Below are 21,860 nucleotides of genomic sequence, written 5' to 3' on the forward strand. Positions count from 1 at the left end.
AAAAAGGGCTCAAATAGTTTGTGTGTACCATATAACCTATACCAGTACCAACTGCTGCAACTTCTGTGTATTACAGGGACGGTTTTAAATTCTCGTCCCAGGAAGCAGCATCCAGCTTGGGGACGACAGGCTGCTCATTGAGAAGTTCATAGACAACCCCAGACACATAGAGATACAGGTAACACACACACACACACACACACACACACACACACACACACACACACACACACACACACACACACACACACACACACACACACACACACACACACACACACACACATACACACACATAGAGATACAGGTAAAACACACACACACACACACACACACAGCTCTGATGTAATTTAATATGGAACATAGATACAGAAATCTTCCTCACCTATCTGCCATGGGAATGCACAGTTATTAGCTACCACTATGTCCACCCTGATATTATCTACTTGTTAATGGATTGGATTTATATAGCGCCTTATTCCCTAGGGACTCAAAGCGCTTTACAGGGTTCCAGGTTCCATTCATTCACACACAGTCATACTGGTGATGGTAAACTACCATAGTACCGTCAGGAAGCGTGGCTGCCTTTTCGCGCCAACGGCCCCTCCGACCACCAGCTCAAACATACAGCATTCATACACATTCACATGAGGCAAGGTGGGTGAAGTGTCTTGCCCATGGAAACAACTACCATGACAGGAATCGAACCGCCAACCCTTAGATCATTGGCCAACCCGCTCTACCACCTGAGCCACAGTCGCCCCACTGAAATGTTTAAAACTGCTAATCCTGCTTTTTACTCATTGATTAATTAGTTGTGCTTTTATTAATGCTTTGTAAGGTTTATGTGTGTGTATGACCAACATGTCAAACTTCCAAATCAATTGGCCTTGTGTGTGTTGTTTGTAGGTGCTGGCTGATAAACATGGCAACGCTCTGTGGCTGAATGAAAGAGAATGCTCCATCCAGAGGAGGAACCAGAAGGTGGTGGAAGAAGCTCCCAGGTTAGTGACAAGAACTCACCCTGCGTTCACATACTTGTTCTTTTTACTACACTATACACTAAAGAACAGAAGAGTTTTAGGAACACAGGAGAGAGAAAAAAATCTGATAATTAAGATTTTTTTGTCGAGAATAAAGACGAATACTCCAAAATGCTATTGGAGTTAGGGGGGCATTTATGTATTTTCACCATACTACAATTGACGTGCATGTATAGGAACATCCTAAATTTTTTTCTGGCATACTAAAATAGTAGGGAAGTATGGGAATTGGAACGCAGGGTCTGTCTGCTTTGGGCATTTTATACCTTCTAAATCAACTAGTATAGCCTCCAACTTCAGGCAAAAGACTATCACAGTTATGAGGTGGGAGTTGAGATTGGAGGCAATGATTTATGGTCAATCTGATCATTTTATCTGAAGGTTCAATATGTCCCCTTATCTTACATATATATATATATATATATATATATATATATATATATATATATATATATATATATATATATATATATATATATATATATATATATATATATATATATATATATATATATATATATATATATACTTACTATATTATTGTCAAGGGAAAAGTTCAGACAGTTCTACAGCAGTGTAGTTACAGCTATGCAGAACATTGCTGCTAAATAGAATGTGAAAGGTTTTTTTATTTTACTTGAACGGCTTAGCCAACTATTTTCATATTATTTTAACATCGTCTTAACAACGAGTGATTTATGAACATTTCTTAAGTATTATATGCTTAGTAAGATTACTCAATGTATACAAATGACAGATAGATAGATAGATAGATAGATAGATAGATAGATAGATAGATAGATAGATAGATAGATAGATAGATAGATAGATAGATAGATAGATAGATAGATAGATACTTTATTGATTCTGAAGGAAATTCAGAACATGTTTCAGTGTGTAACCATGGGGATGATATGAAGTGCATTAATGTTGAATAAAGCTCCTGAGGTGTCTCCCCAGCCTTGGTGATTGGTTTTAAACAAAGTGTATCTGTAGTAGGTTTGTGTATCCTATGCTGAAGATAAATGTATATCTGAATCTTATCATATTTGTGATCATAAGCTGATGCTATTAAGAATATAAAGGATTGTAAATGGTAGCTAGCAGCAGTAGCTCATAGCAGAGCAGACCCGTACCATATCGGCACTACATTCTCACATTTGTGACTTTATGGTATGTATCTTTAAGAGAAAAGGGAGGTTTGGTTAAATGTGGCGCTGTGGCATGATGTTGTGTGTATTGTGTTGTTGTCCTTCAGTACATTCCTGGACCCTGCCACACGGCGGGCCATGGGGGAGCAGGCTGTGCAGCTGGCCAAGGCTGTGCAGTACTCCTCTGCTGGCACTGTGGAGTTCCTGGTGGACTCCAACAAGAACTTCTACTTTCTGGAGATGAACACACGACTGCAGGTCAGTGGTGTGTGTGTCTGACAGTTGGGTTTACACTTGTATTGTCTCTGATTAAAAGCCTTTAGCCTTTTTTTTACCACATCAAATCGTTTGTATGTACAATTCAAAGAAAAATTAACGGAAACATGATTCACAAAATGTCAGACAGAGGCAAAGAAACGACATCAGAACAGAAATCAGGGGTGAAAAACATTACAGAGTAAAAGAGACAAATATATATATATCAGTGATTCTTGAGAAGTGGGTCACAACAGGGTGCAATGTTGAAAAAATACAAACCCTATGTTTAGGCAAATTAAATGTATGTATCCAACATATACTGAGCTAAGCTTTGACACAACCTTGTTTTTTTACCGTCATTGGCAGTGTTAATTTCGTAGACTAAGACTATGACGAAAAATATTCGTCTACGAACCTTTTTCACGGACGTAAACTAAATAAAAACTAAATAAAAAGGCAGATGTGATTACGAAGACTGAGACTAATTTAACTGACACTATAGTCTACGAATAGGAACTAGACGAAACTGTTAGGGCGGGACGAATGGAGAAGAGATCCAATTAGAACTACTCTTTTTGTGAGACAAGTTGGGAAGAAATCCAATCAGTGCAAAGCAGCGAATTCAACCCTGTGTCGGTGAAAATCGACGGGAGACCGCGCAGGTGTGAGCGGGTGGAGTAAGCCGCTGTGCTGAAAAACTCTGCGGTATGATGGACAAAAATTATAGTCAGGGATATCCTGCCCGTTAACGATGTCTAGGGGAACGGCTAAGTTCCGCGATCTGTTTGTAGTAGGCTCTGTCTCGAGTTTGAGTACACAGAGCCATGTGAAACTGCCGCCTCCGTCCGTTAGTTTCTGTTTTTAAGTTACAATCAACTCCGACGCATGGACAGCGTTCAATTAAAACCTCTAATTGTATTATCTTAAAGGCTTTGATGCAAAAGAAGTCCGAACACACACAGCGGCAGCAGTGTTGCTTAAAGGAAGGCGCAGTTGCTCAAATTTATCAGCACCTCAACTGCGTGCTGCTGCCCAGAGGCGGCCTTAGCGATCTCGGGGCCCGTTTCAAGACCTAGTGTGGGGCCCCCCACTTTTTTAAAATATTTTCTTTATTTTATAAATAATGCTTGTGCATGCTCCCCGCAAAAAGAAAAAAGATTGTGGAATCCAGTTGGTTCATAGACAGATCATGAGATAATGGGCCCCCTTAAAGCCCCCCCTCCCCCCTATCCAGTCAGGTACACTGATTTTATGTGAGATTATTACTAATGAAATAGAATACATGTTTTGTATTACAACCATTAAATCTGTGGCTGTATTGCATATTCAAACCTTAATACCATTCAATTAAGAAAAACACTTAGTCGACGAAGTCCGCTGTAGATTTAGTCAAACTAAAATCTGCTTATATTTAGTAGACTAGACTAGACTAAGACTAAAATATTTTAGATGACTAGAATAGGACTAAGACTAAATGGTGTGATATTCAAAAGACTAAGACTAAATCAGAATTTGCTGCCAAAATTAACACTGGTCATTGGCCTATCACCACCGTCAGATGTCAACTCGAGGTCCTTCAAAGTGACAGCTGCCCCTTATTTCGCCTGATTTTATTACATTTTACATAATGAAATGTCTGACGGCGTTGACTTACAGTAAAGTGGTCCCACCACTTAGAATCCTTATAAAACATGAATGTGTTGTAGAAAAACAGTTTTTATTGATATGAGAGATTATTTAGTGCTGCTTTTGATGAAAAAAAAAAAAAAAGTACATTTTTAATAGGTTTAATTGCATATGAAAGATTGAAACCTTCTCTGAGGACACACTGTTTTGGACGTCATGAGAAGATAACAAGTGTCATATATTTGACATAATAATGATAAAATTAAATATAAGGGGATAATTGTGCTCCAGACATTCTATTCTTAATCCCTAATAACATCTACAATTTTAAATATTTTTAGTTTTAAACATAACAGCACAACGGCCTTTTGTCCCGGTTCTCAAGAATCACTGATATATATTTTTATATTTTCTTTGGGGATTATGTTTTTGTTGCTTTGCATTGCATTACATATAATTTAGCAGACGCTTTTATCCAAAGCTACTTCCAGTGTGCTTTGTATGAAGATTTACAATGTATGACAACACAATATAGTGTATATATATATTAGGGCTGTCAAATTAACGCGTTAATTTCGATTAATTAATCACAGAAAAATTAACGCGATTAAAAAAAATTAACGCAGATTAATCGCACTTCTATAATGCCTTTTGACCCGGTGCAAAAGTGGTGCGGAGCTGCACCTGTAGCTCGCCGGGCCGGGCGCGTGGGTTAAAGGGAGAAAGGTAAAGAGAGAAGCAAGGGAAAGGGGCCGACTCGAGGGCTCTATGGACGGTTTATGGGATGCATGAAGGTAGGAAGACATTTTACTTAATTCTCCGCAGTGTCCGTGCATTATTTATTTAGTGGGTGCAACAATGTAGGCTAGGTTCAAAACAGTGAGTAGGCCATATCTCTCAATCTTCCTCCAATTTTGTTTGCTAGCTGTCTAGCACCCGCCCCGTGTGTGTGTGTGTGTGTGTGTGTGTGTGTCAATATTTTTGCCTATGAGTAGGCTACGAAATGGTGGCAGTGCAGCGCTGTCTGTTGTGGGAGATGGAAAGTCGTAATTTTGTCTGCTTGTTTTTTTGAGAAAATTCGGCGCTAGTTCATGTATAAAGCTGGCTGAGGGGAGGAGACAGAAGTTACGAGAGACGGAGAGCGAGCGCGCGCGTGCGCGAGAGAGAGAGAGACAGAGACAGAGAAACAAACTGTAGCAGGCTATACAGCTGTTTACAAACAGGCATAAAAGTGTCATAAAAGTATGCGATTAATTTATATTAATTAATCACAGAGCCTGTATTTAATTAGATTAATTGTTTTAATCGCTTGACAGCCCTAGTAAATATATATCATGTATTCACACAATATTAATTTCCTTATCAACACCGAATACTCGTTGGCTGTTAATATGCCCAGGTCTTTGTAAAGCACCCCCTCCAGACTAGGAAAAGCCCAGCTTGACTCTCAACAGACCCACTACTGCTTTGACATACCCTGCGTTTCAAATCACACATTCTTTCTTTTTACTACACTACATACTAAAGTACAGAAGAGTTTTAGGGCCACAGGACAGAAAACTATTTTTTTTTTCATTATGTCGAGAAATGTCAAGAATTAAGACGAATACTCCAACATGCTATTAGGGTTAGTGGGCCATTTATTTTCCATGTATTTTCAGCATACTACAATTGACATTTATGTAATGGGACAACCTAAATCTTTTTCTACCATACTAAATAGTAGGTAGTATGGGTACTGGAGTGCAGACTGACCCTGTGGCTGTTTGTTTGACCTTTGACCCCAGGTGGAACATCCCATCACAGAGTGCATCACTGGCCTGGACCTGGTGGAGCAGATGATCAGGGTCGCCAAGGGTTACAAGCTGCAGCACAAACAGGAAGACATCCCCATCAACGGCTGGGCTGTGGAGAGCCGCGTCTACGCCGAGGTGTGTGTGTCTATGTCCATTGAGCTATACAGGTGTATTTGTAATGTTGTTAGCCTCATAGCATAATTGCCTGAATCATATTTACTCTACTCTACTTTTACTCTACATCTACTCTATTCTACATCTACTTTACCCTACTCTATAACCCTTAAAATATGACTTAGGCAATTATGCTATTAGGCTAATGAAAAGTAGATGTAGAATAGAGTAGATGTAGAGTAAAAGTAGTGTAGAGTAAATATGATTTAGGCAAGTATACTATGAGGCTAACGATATAAATCTGTGTGTGTGTGTTTGATAATACTAAAGGTGTAGTTTATGACCTATAAAAAGCTCCCTCCCCATGTGGTTCCATATAGTAAGGACTATGTGGATAAGCTTTTTCTCTCTAGTTTAAACACATAGCCAGCAGGAAACGGTAAAGAAAAAGTTGTTGGAAGTCTGAGTTGTCTCCCCTCTGTTTCTGTGTTCTGTTAGGATCCATACAAGTCTTTTGGCCTGCCCTCCATAGGACGACTGTCTCAATACCAAGAGCCTCTCAACCTCAGCAATGTAAGTGTGTCTTAAGTCATCGTGACATGAGAGCTAAAGTTACCAACGTGAGCAAGATGTCTGTATAGCATCATCAGTCTAACAACATTACAGAACTAGAGCTGGAACACAAGCATATTCAATCTTCACCATACAATAGTTTGTAATTTAATTTTTTTTTTTTTTTCAAATCCCACTCTCGTCTCACTAGGGATTAGTGCTGTCCTGAATACCATTTTACAGACACTTGTTGGTTTTCTGAGCGAGTATTCGAATACTCGTTAAAAAAAACACAGCATCAAAACCACCATTAATAATCCCAGTGTAGTCTACTCCCTGAAACCGAGTTTGTGGCGTGAGACAGTAAGCGGCGTAGTTTGTAGATGATTTAATAACTTTTGACCTGTAAGTACGTTCAGAGTTCCTTACTTTTTCCTCGTGGAAGCGAACAGCTGTGTTGTTCCAGCTGTCCTCTCCGCTCCTGTAAGGGTTGCCATCGCAGCCCTTACAGAAGCTCTTCAAGTCACCCCGGAACATACACAGGCAGCAGGAAGCACGGCAGGATATTTTAAACTTTATAAATCACTTATCGACACTGTTTAATCAGCGGCGACACATTGGTGTGGACAGAATGTAACAGTTCCATCTGGGTGTCCATACATCCATACATCGGGGGTTAATCCACAAATGTATGGATTGGCTGTCAGAATACTCTATTCTGACAGCCAATCAGAATAGAGTATTCACACACAAGGTCTGGCGTCCCCCCCCCCCCCCCCCCCCACAGTTTCACGAAATCCTGTGGGAAACACAGTTATTGGTTCTGCTTAACGATATTTGGACAATGTTTTGCATTCATCGCATTAAATTGTAATCAGTTTACATCCAGCAAGTAAGCTATTGAAACTACTAATCTAACGTTGGCTATGTTACCTAGGCTACTATGATATCATCCAAACTGTCCTTCAGAAACTAGCTTATATTTATTTGATTTATGACATGATGCACTCATAGTTATATTGTTCAAAACTGTCAAACTGATGAGCATTTCAAAAAGGTTCATTATACAGTATAAGAAAATAAAGCAGTGGTTCATTCTGTTCTTGAAGAGAAAAAGAAGCCATAACTAGTAGCGTTAAAGTACCAGCTCCATAAGCATTGCTGGTAAAAGTAGTAAGTATTCTTAAGATCTTAACAATACCCATCCCTACCTCTCAGTCTGCCCATACTAACATGTTCCTGTGTGCTCTCACTCCTCAGGTCCGTGTAGACAGCGGCATCGAGGAGGGAAGTGACATCAGCATCTACTACGATCCCATGATCTCTAAGGTCAGCCATGTGTTCAATGCAGAATGCCACTGTTCCACAAGGGTTTGTTCTTTTGTGCAATAACTTCCTCTGATGTCTGCTTGTAGTTGGTCACCTACGGAGCTACGCGCGCCGAAGCCCTCGCCAAGATGGAGGAAGCTCTGGATAACTACGTCATCAGAGGTACACCAACGGAATGAATACTCAAAGACTCACATTGACTTTCTAAATGGGCATTAGGTTAACATTAGTCAGCACGTTTACATGCAGAATCATAATCGGATCGCAATATGTCTAATCGCATCGTCGATTAGACACACCAATGCTGTATGGGGGGTTTACCATGATAGCACTGCTACCAGAAGCTTTCCTATCAGTATAACAACCATCTGCCACCTTCGTTTAAAGGCTAAATATTTAATTTTCAAATTTTCTTAGAAAATAATAGATAAAATATACAGAATAATTTGCAGAACACCCTCACAAAGACACCTCAAAACTTGATGAAATATCACAGTATCTCTGAATTGAAAATCCACTTCTGCTGGCAGAAATACTGATATTAAGTCTTTTTTTTCCTTTCTTTTCTGGTACCCTGATTTATGTCCAGGTCCTGGCATCACTGAGCTTGCTAGGTTAGCTTGCTCATTATCAATACATAGCTAACACTTGTTTTGGTTTAAAAAACGACCCATGATATTTTTAGTTTTTCAATATAAAATGTGATATATTTTACCCAAGTAACAATGAATAAAATGTTTTCTTTTATTATAAAAAGTTATCTTGCGAATATAGCGTTCATAATAAAGGTTGGTTAAGTTAGGTCACCTGCAAAAAAAAAAAAAGTGATTTTTTTTTTCTTCTCAGGGCCCCCCCTGGTGGCTGGGCCCTAGAAAGCTTTCCCACTTTCTACCCCTTATGGGCGGCCCTGCCTGCATGTATACTCGTTCTGCGCATACTCGAGAAATCCCTTCGGGGACCCGGAAGTAGAAGGAGATGACGTAATGAATAGCAGCTTAAATAAATTCCAGCTCTCATCAAAAAAATGTGGCTATCTATGGCCCCTTGTCGTATCAAACGTCACTGGTTTCTTTCTTGTACTATCACAGCAGCCAAAAGATCAATTTGTTTCCTCGTATGCATTAGTATGAAGTAAATAATGCACCAAATGTACTACTTTGTTGTTGTTGCTGTCACATAGCGGTCAACCAGATGTGGCTCTATAACCACTTGTTGAAAGGGCTTACAGCGCCACCTAGCGTAGCGGAGTCAGCCATGCTCCGGGCCATGTATTCGATTCTCTGAAAGTCCATGTATACTCAGACAAGTGACGCGGCCCGTTCGAGTGGCAAAATGGGTAAATGGCATAATCCTATCTAGCTGTCCCATGGAAACACACTGACTGTCCCTCCTACATACTCAACATGTTTATACTCCATATACTGTCTACTTAACGATCGATTCTGTATGCGAGGTTGGTCGGACCGTTTACACTGAAGTATACAAAAAAAAACGTGTTGTTTGAAAAGACGCAAGTAACCTATCGATCCATACACAAAATCTTCCTGGAAGTTAGTACTCATCCGGGCATTGAGAGCCTACACACACTCGCATACACAACTGTCACATACTCAAATTGATGTCAAAATGAGTATGAGTAGGACGTTAGTATGGCTTTTTCCAACACAGCAAATGACTGTGTTGACCCTGTGTCCTCCCAGGTGTGACCCACAACATCCCCCTCCTGCGTGAGATCATCACCCACCCTCGCTTCATCTCCGGGGACATCAGCACTAACTTCCTGCCCGAGGTTTACCCAGACGGCTTCACTGGCCACCAGCTACAGGCTGACACACGCAGGGAGCTGCTGGCTTCAGCCGCAGCGCTACACATCACCGCTCAGCTGCGCTCACACAAGGTCCTGGGCAAACTCAGGTTAGGACTCCTTTGCTACAACTCAATCCCTACTGGCAATTGAATGTGCTTTTTGGTTGTGTTTTTTAATTGGTGAAAGTATACAAAACAAAACCAATATGTGCACACAAATAACATTAGACAGCGACAAGGGAAAGAAAACATAATGGATGTAGTGTTACCAGATACAGACAATAAAACTCCAAAATGAGACAAGGTGTGGTATGGTGCGCACTGGAATGATTTGGAGGTGGGGAGAGAAGGAAGAAGGTGAAATGTATCTATATAACAAAGTTCAATTAGTTCAAATGCTGAGAAAAAAGGTGTGGCACTACTTAGTTTTAATCAATAATACTTTTGCTAAAAATAATTGTAAATAATATAATAATAAAATAATAATTAAAAAAAAAAGTAAGTACAAATTCTTGTTATAATACTAATAAATAATAAAAGGATGGGTGTAATAATCTAAAAAATGGGCCGTGTGTGTTGCAGGGTGTCCTCGGCCCCTGCGGAGTGTAGCCACTGGAAGCTGTGTGCGGAGCTTGGAGGAGGGAGCCATTCTATGGAGGTCACCAAAGCAGGAGACCTTTATACTGTGAGTGTTTGATGTGCCTCCATCAACATCATTCAATAGTGGGCGGCAGTGGCGCAGTGGGTAGGGAGATCGTCCTCTGGAGTGCAGGGTCGGATGTTCGATCCTACCTGCCACATGTCCAAGTGTCCCTGGGCAAGACACTGAACCCCAAATTTGCTTCTGATGGTTCAGAGGGCGCCTTGCATGGCAGCTACTGCCATCGCTGTATGAGTGTGTGTATGAATGGGTGAATGTGGTAAGAAATGTAAAGCGCTTTGGGGCTGAGAAAGTTGGCTAGAAAGCGCTATATAAGTCAAGTCCGTTTACCATTTTATTTACCAATACATCAATATCCCTGTTTAGTATTGGAGTGTCCCTGGAGCATTAGGCTCAGCTCTAGAGCAAAGAATAATTAAAGGGATAGTTCAGTATTTTTTTAAGTAGGGTTGTATGAGGTACTTGTGCATAGTTAGTGTGTTACCTTATGGAGATTAAGTCATTCACTTAACTTTAAGCAGTTCAGGGGAGATGTCGCTGTAGCAGAAGTCAGCCTTGCACTGCTGCAGCCCAAAAACCTTTTTTCTCCACATATATAAATGCTTACCTAAAATATAAAAATCTATTCAATTGTATTCTAAATGTAGGACTTTTACTATTGCTTTAGTTTGCAGACAGACAGCCGTTTATTATCGCACCTTCTCTAATGCGTAGTTGGCCATGTGTTGCGTATCACTCCAGAAGTTAACGGCTCATGAGTTTGGGCGTAGACATACGTGACCAACTACGCCTGAAAAGAACAATAAAACACATTAAAAAGCTGTCAGGTGGCAAACTAAAGCAACTTAAAGTCCTACATTTAGCGTACAGTTGAAGGGATATTTATTTTCTAAGGTAAGTACAAAAGTACATGGCTGACTTCTGCTACAGCGACATCTCCCCAAATCTCTTTCTAGTAACTGCACTGATCACCATCTTCATAAGGTAACACACTAACTATGCCTAAGCACCTCATATAACCACACATGAAAAAGAAACCCTTTTAAACTGTGTAGCTAATCCATTTATATTAAAACCATAGATAGTATATAAAATGGATGTAGCATCCGGACTGACCTCAGTTATTCAGACTGCATCCAATTCTCCTGGCTTACGCGCGTCGCCATCTTGTGAGATTTTTACTCTGGAGATACGCCCATCTAGCTGACGTATACCTCCAAGGCGAAATGAGGGACAACGGGCGGATAGCTGTCACTCAAGAGATCGCGCCCCTAATTATTCATACATTTTAACCTCCAAAAGAATAACAACTAGTCTTCTAGAAAAAAAAATCACCCCCCTCAGTGTTGTCATGGAGATATGACCTAAACATACAGACTAGAATGTTTTTTTGGCGGGTGCTCCGGTGGTGTAGTGGATAGAGCGCGTACCATATTGGCTCCGGCCTTCGTTGCAGTGGTCGCGGGTTCAAGTCTGACCCGTGGACCTTTACTGCAGGTCATCCCCCCTCTCTCTCTGTCTCCCCATTTCAACTCTGTACTGTCTAATAAAGCTTGAAAATGCAAAAAAAAGAATCTTTAAAAAAAAGAAAAAAAAAATGTTGGACCAGTCCGTAAATAGGTTTAATAAGACTGTGAAAACGGCCTGTTTAACAAGTGAGTCAAAGAAAAATTGCTCACTTTTGGTACCACCCCCCTAGTGGCCACTGGAAGCTACTGCAATGTTTGTCACTTCCACATTGGATGCTGGTAGAATTTGCTGTGGTTGGGGCTGGATTAAAACATTATCATCAGCTGTGTCAAAACCCATGCATTCCAGAAGATAATAGTCAGCAGGGGATGAAGTTACTCTAGTTCCTATGTGTAGACCTATAACTGATAGAATGAGTGTGAGGACACGTCCCAATACCAGCAGCTCTGTTGGTGTTTGTAGGTGGAGGTGGATGGAGGAAAGGTGGAAGTCAGCGGACAGTGGAACTTGGCCTCTCCGTTGCTGCCACTCACCATCAACGGCACACACAGAGTGCTACAGGTAACACTCTTAACACTGTCTGTCTCTACACACATACATACATTCCATCTTTTTAACCTCACAATAAGCATGTTGTATGAGCGGAAAACCCAGCTTTTTAGAATACACATTTAGCAGTGCTTCCAAAAGCTCAGTTATACAGCTCTGGAAAAAATGAAGAGACCGCTCCAAATGTTCAGTGTCTCTTGTGTTACTCTTTAGAGGCATACAGTCATATGAAAAAGTTTGGGAACCCCTCTCAGCCGGCATTATAATTGACTCTGCTTTCACAAAAAAAATATAAAAGTGGTATGTCTTTAATTTACCAGGAACAGCTAACTACTGGGATGTTTTCCAAACAAAGATTTTTTGAAAAGCAGTATTTGGTTGTATGAAATAAAATAAAATGTGAAAAACTGGCTGTGCAAAAATATGGGAACCCTTGTGGTTTTGTTGATTTTAATGCCTGTAACAGCATGTAAAACTGATGACTTTAAACACAAAGTTGGTTGGATTATGTTGTTAAGCCTTGAACCTCATAGAAATGTCTGTTTAATCATGAGAAAATGTATTTTAGGTGCCTAAATGCAAGTTGCACTTCTCTTTGACTCTCTGCTGAAGTGAGACAGAATGGGATCATCAAAACTGCTCCCAAAAGATCTTAAAAACAAAGATTATTCATTATCATGGTTTAGGGGAAGGTTACAAGAAGCTTTCCCAATGGTTTCAATTGTCAATTTCTACTGTAAGGAACGTTGTCAGGGAATGGAAGGACACAGGCACAGTTGCAGTTAAACGCAGGTCTAGCAGACCAAGAAAAGTACAAGAGCGGCATATGCGGCGGATTGTGAGAATGGTTGCACACAACCCAAAGATCACCTCCAAAGACCTGCAAGAACATCTGGCTGCAGATTGTGTATCTGTACATGGTTCAACAAATCAGTGCAATGTTGCCGGCTGAGAGGGGTTCCCAAACTTTTTCATATGACTGTATGTTTGAGTAAAATGAACATTTTGGTTTTATAATATAAACTACTGACAACATTTCTACCAAATTCACAACAAAATATATTGTAATTTAGACCATTTTCAATAAGTAATGTAGAGATGAAAATTTAAGAAAAATACAGCCTGGTATAATTTTTTCCGCGGCTGTATAGACTTACAGATGTAGATAGGATGACATTTTATTTTATGTTTCTGCAGTGTCTGTCCAGAGATGCTTCAGGAAGGATTGTCCTGCAGTACCTGGGCACATCGGTAAGGCCTGTCTGCATGTCTGCACTGGAATAGCAATGACATCACCTCACTGCTAGAATAAGATAAGGTTGTTTTGTCATTTAAATATTCCACAAATGACCCAACTACTGGACTGAGAAGTGACTTATTATAAAGTGTAGATTTTGTTATCACATATTTAATTCCCCCTTTAAGTAGTTGTAGGATATTTCAACATATGTGATGAGGAATCTAAAGTGAATACAGAGCTCAGTACAGGAGCAGAAGTCACAGGCCCTGACCTTTCATTCTGGCACACCAGACACTTATGAAAGAGATGACCTTCATCTTCATAGCATCAACAGAACACACAAGTGTTACAAATAGATTCACGTCTAATATGGAGATGTTATCAGACACGATACACACACACACACACATACACACACACAGGCATACACACACACACATACACACGCACACACTCTCTTTCCTAAAAGACCCTTGGTCTCTCATTTGATCTGGTACCACTCGGACAGTTAATCCACTTCATAGAGACTGTGGGTTTATTGTGAGTTTTACATTACATATTTGTTTTTTGTGTTTTATTGTGAAGTGTCTTTGAGTACCTTGGAAATTGCTATATAGAGAAAAAAATCATATTATTATTATTATTATTTCTTGTTATGGGGAAGCCTTTCCTCCATGTCCCATTGCTTCCTGTGTCTCTCTCACTGTGTCACTCTGTAGTTCAAGGTGCGTGTTCTCTCTGAGCTGGCCGCAGAGCTCAACTCCCACATGCCAGAGAAGGTTCCAGAAGACACCAGCAGCATCCTGCGCTCGCCCATGCCCGGCACCGTGGTGGCTGTGTCTGTCAAGCCTGGAGATACGGTATAAACATCCTAATGTGTGGAAGAATGAAAAACTATCCCCGTGTTCCAATCCCAGTACGTTCTGCTATTTTAGTATGTTCGAAAAAGATTCAGGTTGTCCGAATTATTGCGGTCAGATAAAGCATGCTTAGAAATACCCGGATGTCTACTACATCCGGTCGAGATTTCTAGTGTTGAAATCATCCTGCTATTTTCGGCGATTCTGACCCACAATCCAGTGTGCATCGGAAATGACGTCATATCGACGGAGCCTCCGTATGAAAACAACTGGGATGCGACGGATGTAAGAGGCAAGATCAAGGCGCAATGTTATGATGAAATAATAAGTAAAAGTGTGTCCCAATTGAAGTAGACTGCATGCTAACTAGATTTTTTTTATGATCAACTCGAGTATGTAGAATAGAAAAAAGAAAGAGTATGCGATTTGGAACGCAGGGTTAGTTCACATGAGAAGCTTCACTCCAAGATTGCTTAAGGAATTTCTATTCTATTCTTAGGTGGCAGAGGGCCAGGAGATCTGTGTGATTGAAGCCATGAAGATGCAGAACAGCCTGACAGCTGTCAGGCCAGCAAAGGTAAGAGTAATATGAAATACTTAGGAGTGGAGCTACTGTTATTGTTGTTAGCATCTTATGCTATCTTGTTCATTGAATGTAATGGGTGTGTTGCTAACTTGCTGCTAACTAGTAGCTGAAATATTATAATAATATTGAATCATGGAGGTAGATTAGACCTCAAGAGATTCAAGATGGTTTATTTCTCACATGCACATTAACAAATACAGCAGCAGTCATCAGCAATGAAATCCTTAAGTCCCAGGCTCCTCTCAACAATGTGATATAGAAGAAGAAAAACACAAGTGAAGAGAGCAACACCTGAGACACAGATAAACACAACAGTAGTGCAGGGACACAGTGAGATAGAAAGGTGCACCATGTAATTATAAAGTAGAATGCAAAATTAAATTGAATTAAATGTGGACGAAGTACATGGAAATAAAAATAACTGTAGTGAAAGACCTACATTTATTTCACTGTAAAAAGTAAAGTGATGTCTTTCTGCTTGTGAGGATGGATATACTATATTGGCATTTAACGTGTGTGTCTGTCTGTCTGTCTGTCTGTCTGTCTGTGTGTCTGTCTGTCTGTCTGTGTGTCTGTCTGTCTGTCTGTCTGTGTGTCCTCGTCCTCCAGGTTAAGAGTGTCCACTGTGTGGCCGGGGAGACGGTGGGAGAGGGAGACCTGCTGGTGGAGCTTGAATAACACACAGCTTTGTGATGTGTGACTTGAGCACAGTGACTCGCCTTACTCCACAGAGGAAACACACACTGTGGCAAACACACACTGGACAATGTGAGAGGCTGGATATGGATCTGCCAGTGGGTCCCTGTCCCTCTGAACAGTTTAGTTTGACTGGTGGTGACTGGGGAGCTGAATCAGCTGTTGTTCCACTGTCCTCCTCCATATCGCTTGGTTGACTGCACCATTCTTCAAAAACCAACTTGTCAACCTTCCCTGTTATGCCTCTTGTTTTGTGTGTTTCCCAGACTTGATTTTTTTCTAATCTCACTCCCCCCAGAGGCTGTCTGGCCTTGAAGATAGATTTGTTTTATGTGCAGAATCTTTTTTTTTTTAGATTTAGTCATAGGAAATGTCTGCTGTCATTCCAATGCAATAGAAGGATGTGCTATCCTTTGGTCTGTAGGCTGCTGTGGAGACTTTTCAAATGTAATCTTTCTGTCATTTTTAGCAACTAAAAGTTCAATTTCCCTCTATTGTTTTGGAGTGGAAGTTGGAGAAAATCAATGTGCATAGCTCCATAGCAGTACAGGTAAGTAGGAAAACATATTGTAAATGCTGTAAAACTGGTGGCAATGACACTTCTAATAATGATGCAACCAATAAAGTGCTCTTTGTTTTCCACATGATGACACTCATGGCTGAACTGCTGTCCTGGATACATCAGACACTTAAAAATAGAACAGAAAGACCTACATATGGCTGATAAAGAGTATACTGTATGGTGCTGTTTGAATGGAAGTCTGTTTTACAAATGGCTGAACATTTTAATAAAAAATCTCCAGATAAGCCAAGCAACACTAATCAGATCCGGTAGCTTGTTATGCAGTGCAGGGTCTTCCTGGCACGGTTTTTGATCTACATTGGAAAGCAGACACACACGGCAAATGAGTGGGTCACCTTATCCTGAGGTTTGTCTACTTGCTCCAGATAGTTTTTGATTGTGTGCCCCTGTGTTCAGAGCAGGGGTGGATTTATTTCATTTTGGGGCCCTAGGCAAACATAGGCATGGCACCCTCAACAGCCCAAGTTCTCCCCCTTTTTTCAATCCATCCCTGTGTTCCAATACCCTTACTTCCCTACTATATAGTATGTCAAAAAGATGTAGGATGTCCCAATACATGCTAGTTAATTGTAGAATGCTGAAAATCAGTGTTGGGCAAGTTACTTCAAAAGCTTAATGCGGTATTTATTACTTGTTACTGTCATTTCAAAGTAGTTAGTTACATTACAATATTACTGTCTTTGAATTGTAAGGCATTACACTACTTTTACATTACTTTTGCATTACTTTCACCAAAATAACAGGAAATATGGATTTGGTGTTCTTAATAGGTCTTCTTGTTTTCAATGCAGCTCATTACACAGCAGGAGGTGACATGGTATGGCATAATGACTGAGCTAGGCTTAAGGCTAACAAAAGTATATAATATAATGGTCACGGTTATGGCTCATGGTGCAATACATTTTATAATAGAAATACTGTATCTTTAGGTAGCCTATTTATTTAACCTATATTAATATCAATAGAGCTAGAGCCTACTGCTGTAGATTGAAAAAGTAAATTGAGCCTCAAAGATTTGTTTCTTGCGTTCTGGCGACTTAAAAGCACGAACAAGTTGTTCACATCATCATCAACTTTTGCCTTTTTTAGTTGTTCCAAAGAATCTGCCTTATCATCTTGCCATCTAAATGATAACTGACCATTATGTTTGTTTATCGTCTCTCTTGCGTGACATAATAACAATAGTAGCCTAAATATATGTCTCCTTTGCTGTGCGCTGGGGAGAAACAGACACGCTGGCAACTTTTCTGGTATCAAATTGGTGATTGCGGGATGATTTGGATGCAGCAGCCTATTTGAACGACATGCTGTCGGGCGGACTCCGCCCTGCGGAGCTGCTTGACTCTCGGCCGGGTGTGAGGCAAAAATAAATAAATAAAAGGACTCGGCGCATCATCAGGCTACATAATAGGCTGGCCTGATGTGAAACTTCTCTAAAATATAGGCTACTTACTCAGGCTCGCCAACATAAAACAGACGCGCACACAGCCGCGGGAACATATTCTCAACAGGGGGTGCTGAAAAAAAAGCTCAGCCTGCACTTGTCTCGCAACTCCCTACATTGATAAATACAAACTTCACCAATGTAAAAGTGTTACATGCAGCGGTGATGTTTTTAATATAAGACTGGGGGTTTCCCCTACAAATAGGTCGTAAAAATTCGGTCGTCTTATACGTGGGGTCTAATATTCGGCGTCCAGTAAGGGAATGCCCGTTACCAGAGCGATCATTCAGCTTAAGGGTCTGTGTCCACCTTGTTTCTTTTATTTTTTTCGGGTGGAACACTGGTTGTGCGCTCTGAAGCAGCTGGGACGTGCGTTTTTGCGCTGGGAGAGAGAACGCGGTGAGACTATAGTAGGCTATAAAAAGGCACGGGAAATCGCCAAAGAGCTCAACACCCCAAGCATTGAATTCAAAGCCTCGACTCATTATGTTGGGAGTCGACGTGTGTGTCAGAGGCATGAATCGACAAAGCGATCAACTCTTACTGTGGCTTTTTTGCTGCAGCACTTGTAGTGCTGAGGAGAGCTTGCCAACTGCGCTGTCCTTTACGCACCATCACTGCCGCCGTTATGTTAAGATTTCATAATTTGTGTGACAGCAGGCTGGGACTCGCTCCGAGGGGCTGCTCCGAGACTGACCGCCTTAGTGCTTTGAGACGGGGAAGGGCTCGCGGCACCACCGCTGCTCGTTGAGCACAGTAACTGCAGAGTGATACATGCTTTCACGTCAGAGTCTCCAAACACCACAAAAGTTTTCAATAACTTGGGCAGTGAGACGGAAGCCAGTAGGCTAGCGCATCTTTGGAATCAATTGTAGCAGCAAATCTTCTCCTCAAGCAGTAACATTAGCGCAGGTTTTTTTCTCCTCTCCTTTCGCGGTGTTGGCCAATTTGTATAAAAACAACACACCAGTCAATTTCGGGTTTAAAATGCATTGTAACGCGCGTTTCTGAGCTATGTACCGCGTTACACATTACCATTTTTTTTGCTGTAATGCCTTACATTACCGCGTTACAGCAAAACGTAATGCATTACAGTAATGCATTACTTCCTGTAACGCGTTACTCCCAACAATGCTGAAAATACAAAAACGCCCCACTAACTCTAATAGCATTTTGGAGTATTCGTCTTTATTCGTAACCATTTCTCGACATAATGAAAATAAAAAATCTTCATTATCTGATTTTTTTTCTTTCCTGTGGCCCTTAAACTCTTCTGTACTTAAAGGCCTACTTCACTGGTTGGAAACCCTACATTTCTCTTTCTGTGACATCACAGAAAGAGAAATGTAGGGTTTGACAGTGAGACCATAAAACACTCTTTCTGCCTTTTCTCAGGCTAGGATGATCCGATTGAATTTTTTTTTTGCACATTTATACTTCATAGGATCTCCGAGTTCAATACACCTTCATACTCCAACCGGTGAAGTAGGCCTTTAAGTATGTAGTGTAGTAAAAAGAAAGTATGTGATTTGGAACGCAGGGCTTATTTATTAACTTATTTTTTTCATATCCAACCCATAGATAGTATAGTAAAGATATATATTTTTTGGCATTTGTATGCTTTGATAGTGTAGAGACAGAGTTGAAATGGGGCAGAGAGGGGAGTGACATGCAGAGAATGACAGCGGGCTGGAATTGAACCCGGGTCCGCTGCTGGCCGAGGCCCATGGGGGGGACGCCCTACCAACTGAGCTAAGGGCGCCCCCATAGATAGTATAGTAGATCCAACCCTACCTCTGAAGCTGAGACACTGGTGAATGAAGCATTCTGTTTAATAAAAAACGTCCATAATGTATAAGGGGTTATAATGGGCCCCCTTTGCCTCATGTTAAGTCTGCCTCTGGGTCAAGGTTATGTGGCCTAAAAGTTGGTAACAATTGAACAAACAAAAACATTCACAAATGTGAAGTATTTTCAGCAACAAGGAGGAATCAATGAAGAACCCAAAGCAGAGGGGAAAAAAGAATTTAATGATCAGACCAACTTGATTAATAAACACAAGAACCCTGACAAAACAGAAGTTTAAAAACACATGGATATTCTCCAATACTCTCCATGTTAACGGACGAGTCCATTCAGTCCCATCTCTGTCAATCCTTTCCATCTTTTTACACCATTTTTTATATTAGAAAAAAAGTTATATACAATAAATGTTTCAAGTTGAAAAGCAGAAAGACTGACGGCCTGCCTCAAAGGATGACGTTAGCATCCTGCTGCAAACCTACACAGAGCAGGGAACAAAGCAACAGTTAGGAAGTGAAAATATGAAGCAGTCGCAGTTTGACTTGTGATGCTCTTAGAACAATAAAGAAGCTGATGTATTCTTATGTACGTGATCAGCTTTATGGTCCTATCATTTCTCATCTCTCTTGAACCTAGTTAAAAGGATCAGAATATACAGTTTCTCGAGTTTGGTTTTTACAATTGGTTAGTCACATTTCCCATAACTGTGTTCATTTTTCAAAAGCGCAACAAACAGTCAATGTCTGGTAAACCTTTCATTAAAAGGAATTCACATTCAATGAACATATTTCACATTTTTACAAAATGTTTGACTCAAAAGCAAATGAGTCCATTCAGCCCATTTTACATGCCATTTGAAAAGACTGTTCAAACATGACAACATACTGTACTTTTCAATGAGACTCTGCTAATCAAAGGAATAAAATGGGTGTTTTAGGTGAATACATTAGGTGTGAGCTGGATCAGAACTTGTGGCCCAATACAGAAAGGGTTCACTAACACTGCTGTATAACTAGATACGTGGCTGTCCAATACATGTCTATATAGTTAATGTATTTAATATTTATTAGGGCCCGAGCACAGACATGTGCGAAAGCCCTATTGTAATCGGTACGATTTTTATTAGGGCCCGAGCACAGACATGTGCGAAAGCCCTATTGTAATCGGTGCGATTATTATTCTTATTATTATTTTTTTTATTCCGCCGAAACGAAGTCACTTTTGACCACCTTCCCATCATGCAAAAGTTGAAAATATGTGGCGTACCCATCAGACCTGCAAAAAATTTTAATGTATCAGTGGTTCAGGATTTGATCTCTAAAATTGCGCCCCCTATGGCCAAAAACAGTTTTTCAGCAAATGCATGCTCAAAAATTGGGCTAGATGCCTGAAATTACAGGACAACATGTAATGGCCCAAGGCGCACATAAATGCAATTTATATGTCATTAGCCAAAATCAACAGGAAGTCGGCCATGTTGGATTTAGTGCCTAAAACCGCCACTTTACATCTTTTCGCATTTCGACGAACTAGTCCTAGAGTTTTTATGCCAGCGACGTCAAACCACTTCTCAAAAACAAAAGACCCTTGCCCGATAAGGAATTGCGAAAAGATCAGGAAGTTAGCCCGGAACCAGGGATCTTTTTGGGGTCAAAGTGTCGCGTAAATACGCACCTCATGAAACTTCAATTCATCATAGCTCAGGCTGTGTTATACCTAGCTGCACCAAATTAATAACCCAAATGTATCTTTGCAGGCCCCACAAAAAAGCCTCTTGAAGCCCCGCCCCAAAATCAACAGGAAGTCTTTAAATGTGAAATATGTGAATAGGGGCGGGGCTTAATAACACGTTGGCCATAACTCCTTAACCATAGGTCCTATCATCATCAAACTTGCTGGGTATGCGCAGAAGTCATGTGGTAGCATGTCCTTCTAAGCTTATCGCGATGAACCCATAGGGGGCGCCACAGGGGCGGGGCTTAATAACACGTTGGCCATAACTCCTTAACCATAGGTCCAATCATCATCAAACTTGCTGGGTATGTGCAGAAGTCATGTGGTAGCATGTATCTCGAAGCTTATCGCGATTAACCCATAGGGGGCGCCACAGGGGCGGGGCTATCCACAAATTGGCCATAACTCCTTAACCGTAGGTCCTATCATCATCAAACTTGCTGGGTATGTGCAGAAGTCATGTGGTAGCATGTCCCTCAAAGCTTATTGCGACCAACCCATAGGGGGCGCCGCCTATCCAGAAATTGGCCATAACTCCTTAACCGTAGGTCCTATCATC

The 21,860-nt window shown here is 40.7% G+C and overlaps 1 protein-coding gene across 1 annotated transcript in view; it reads left to right on the forward strand.

Annotated features, from left to right (window-relative positions):
* pcca (propionyl-CoA carboxylase subunit alpha) overlaps positions 1-16,381 on the forward strand; it is a 24,929-nt gene extending 8,548 nt beyond the window's left edge. The window contains 15 exon segments of the mRNA XM_080036220.1: positions 46-114; positions 117-178; positions 910-1,004; positions 2,302-2,452; positions 5,866-6,009; positions 6,487-6,561; positions 7,801-7,869; positions 7,956-8,031; positions 9,570-9,783; positions 10,258-10,360; positions 12,269-12,367; positions 13,553-13,606; positions 14,315-14,455; positions 14,955-15,032; positions 15,651-16,381. Of these exon segments, the coding sequence (XP_079892346.1) occupies positions 46-114; positions 117-178; positions 910-1,004; positions 2,302-2,452; positions 5,866-6,009; positions 6,487-6,561; positions 7,801-7,869; positions 7,956-8,031; positions 9,570-9,783; positions 10,258-10,360; positions 12,269-12,367; positions 13,553-13,606; positions 14,315-14,455; positions 14,955-15,032; positions 15,651-15,719 (1,499 nt within the window). The 3' untranslated portion in view covers positions 15,720-16,381.
* Positions 16,382-21,860: the final 5,479 nt, after the last annotated feature.

This window comes from Ammodytes marinus, assembly GCF_949987685.1.
Source record: "Ammodytes marinus genome assembly, chromosome: 11".
NCBI classification, from domain to species: Eukaryota; Metazoa; Chordata; class Actinopteri; order Uranoscopiformes; family Ammodytidae; genus Ammodytes; species Ammodytes marinus.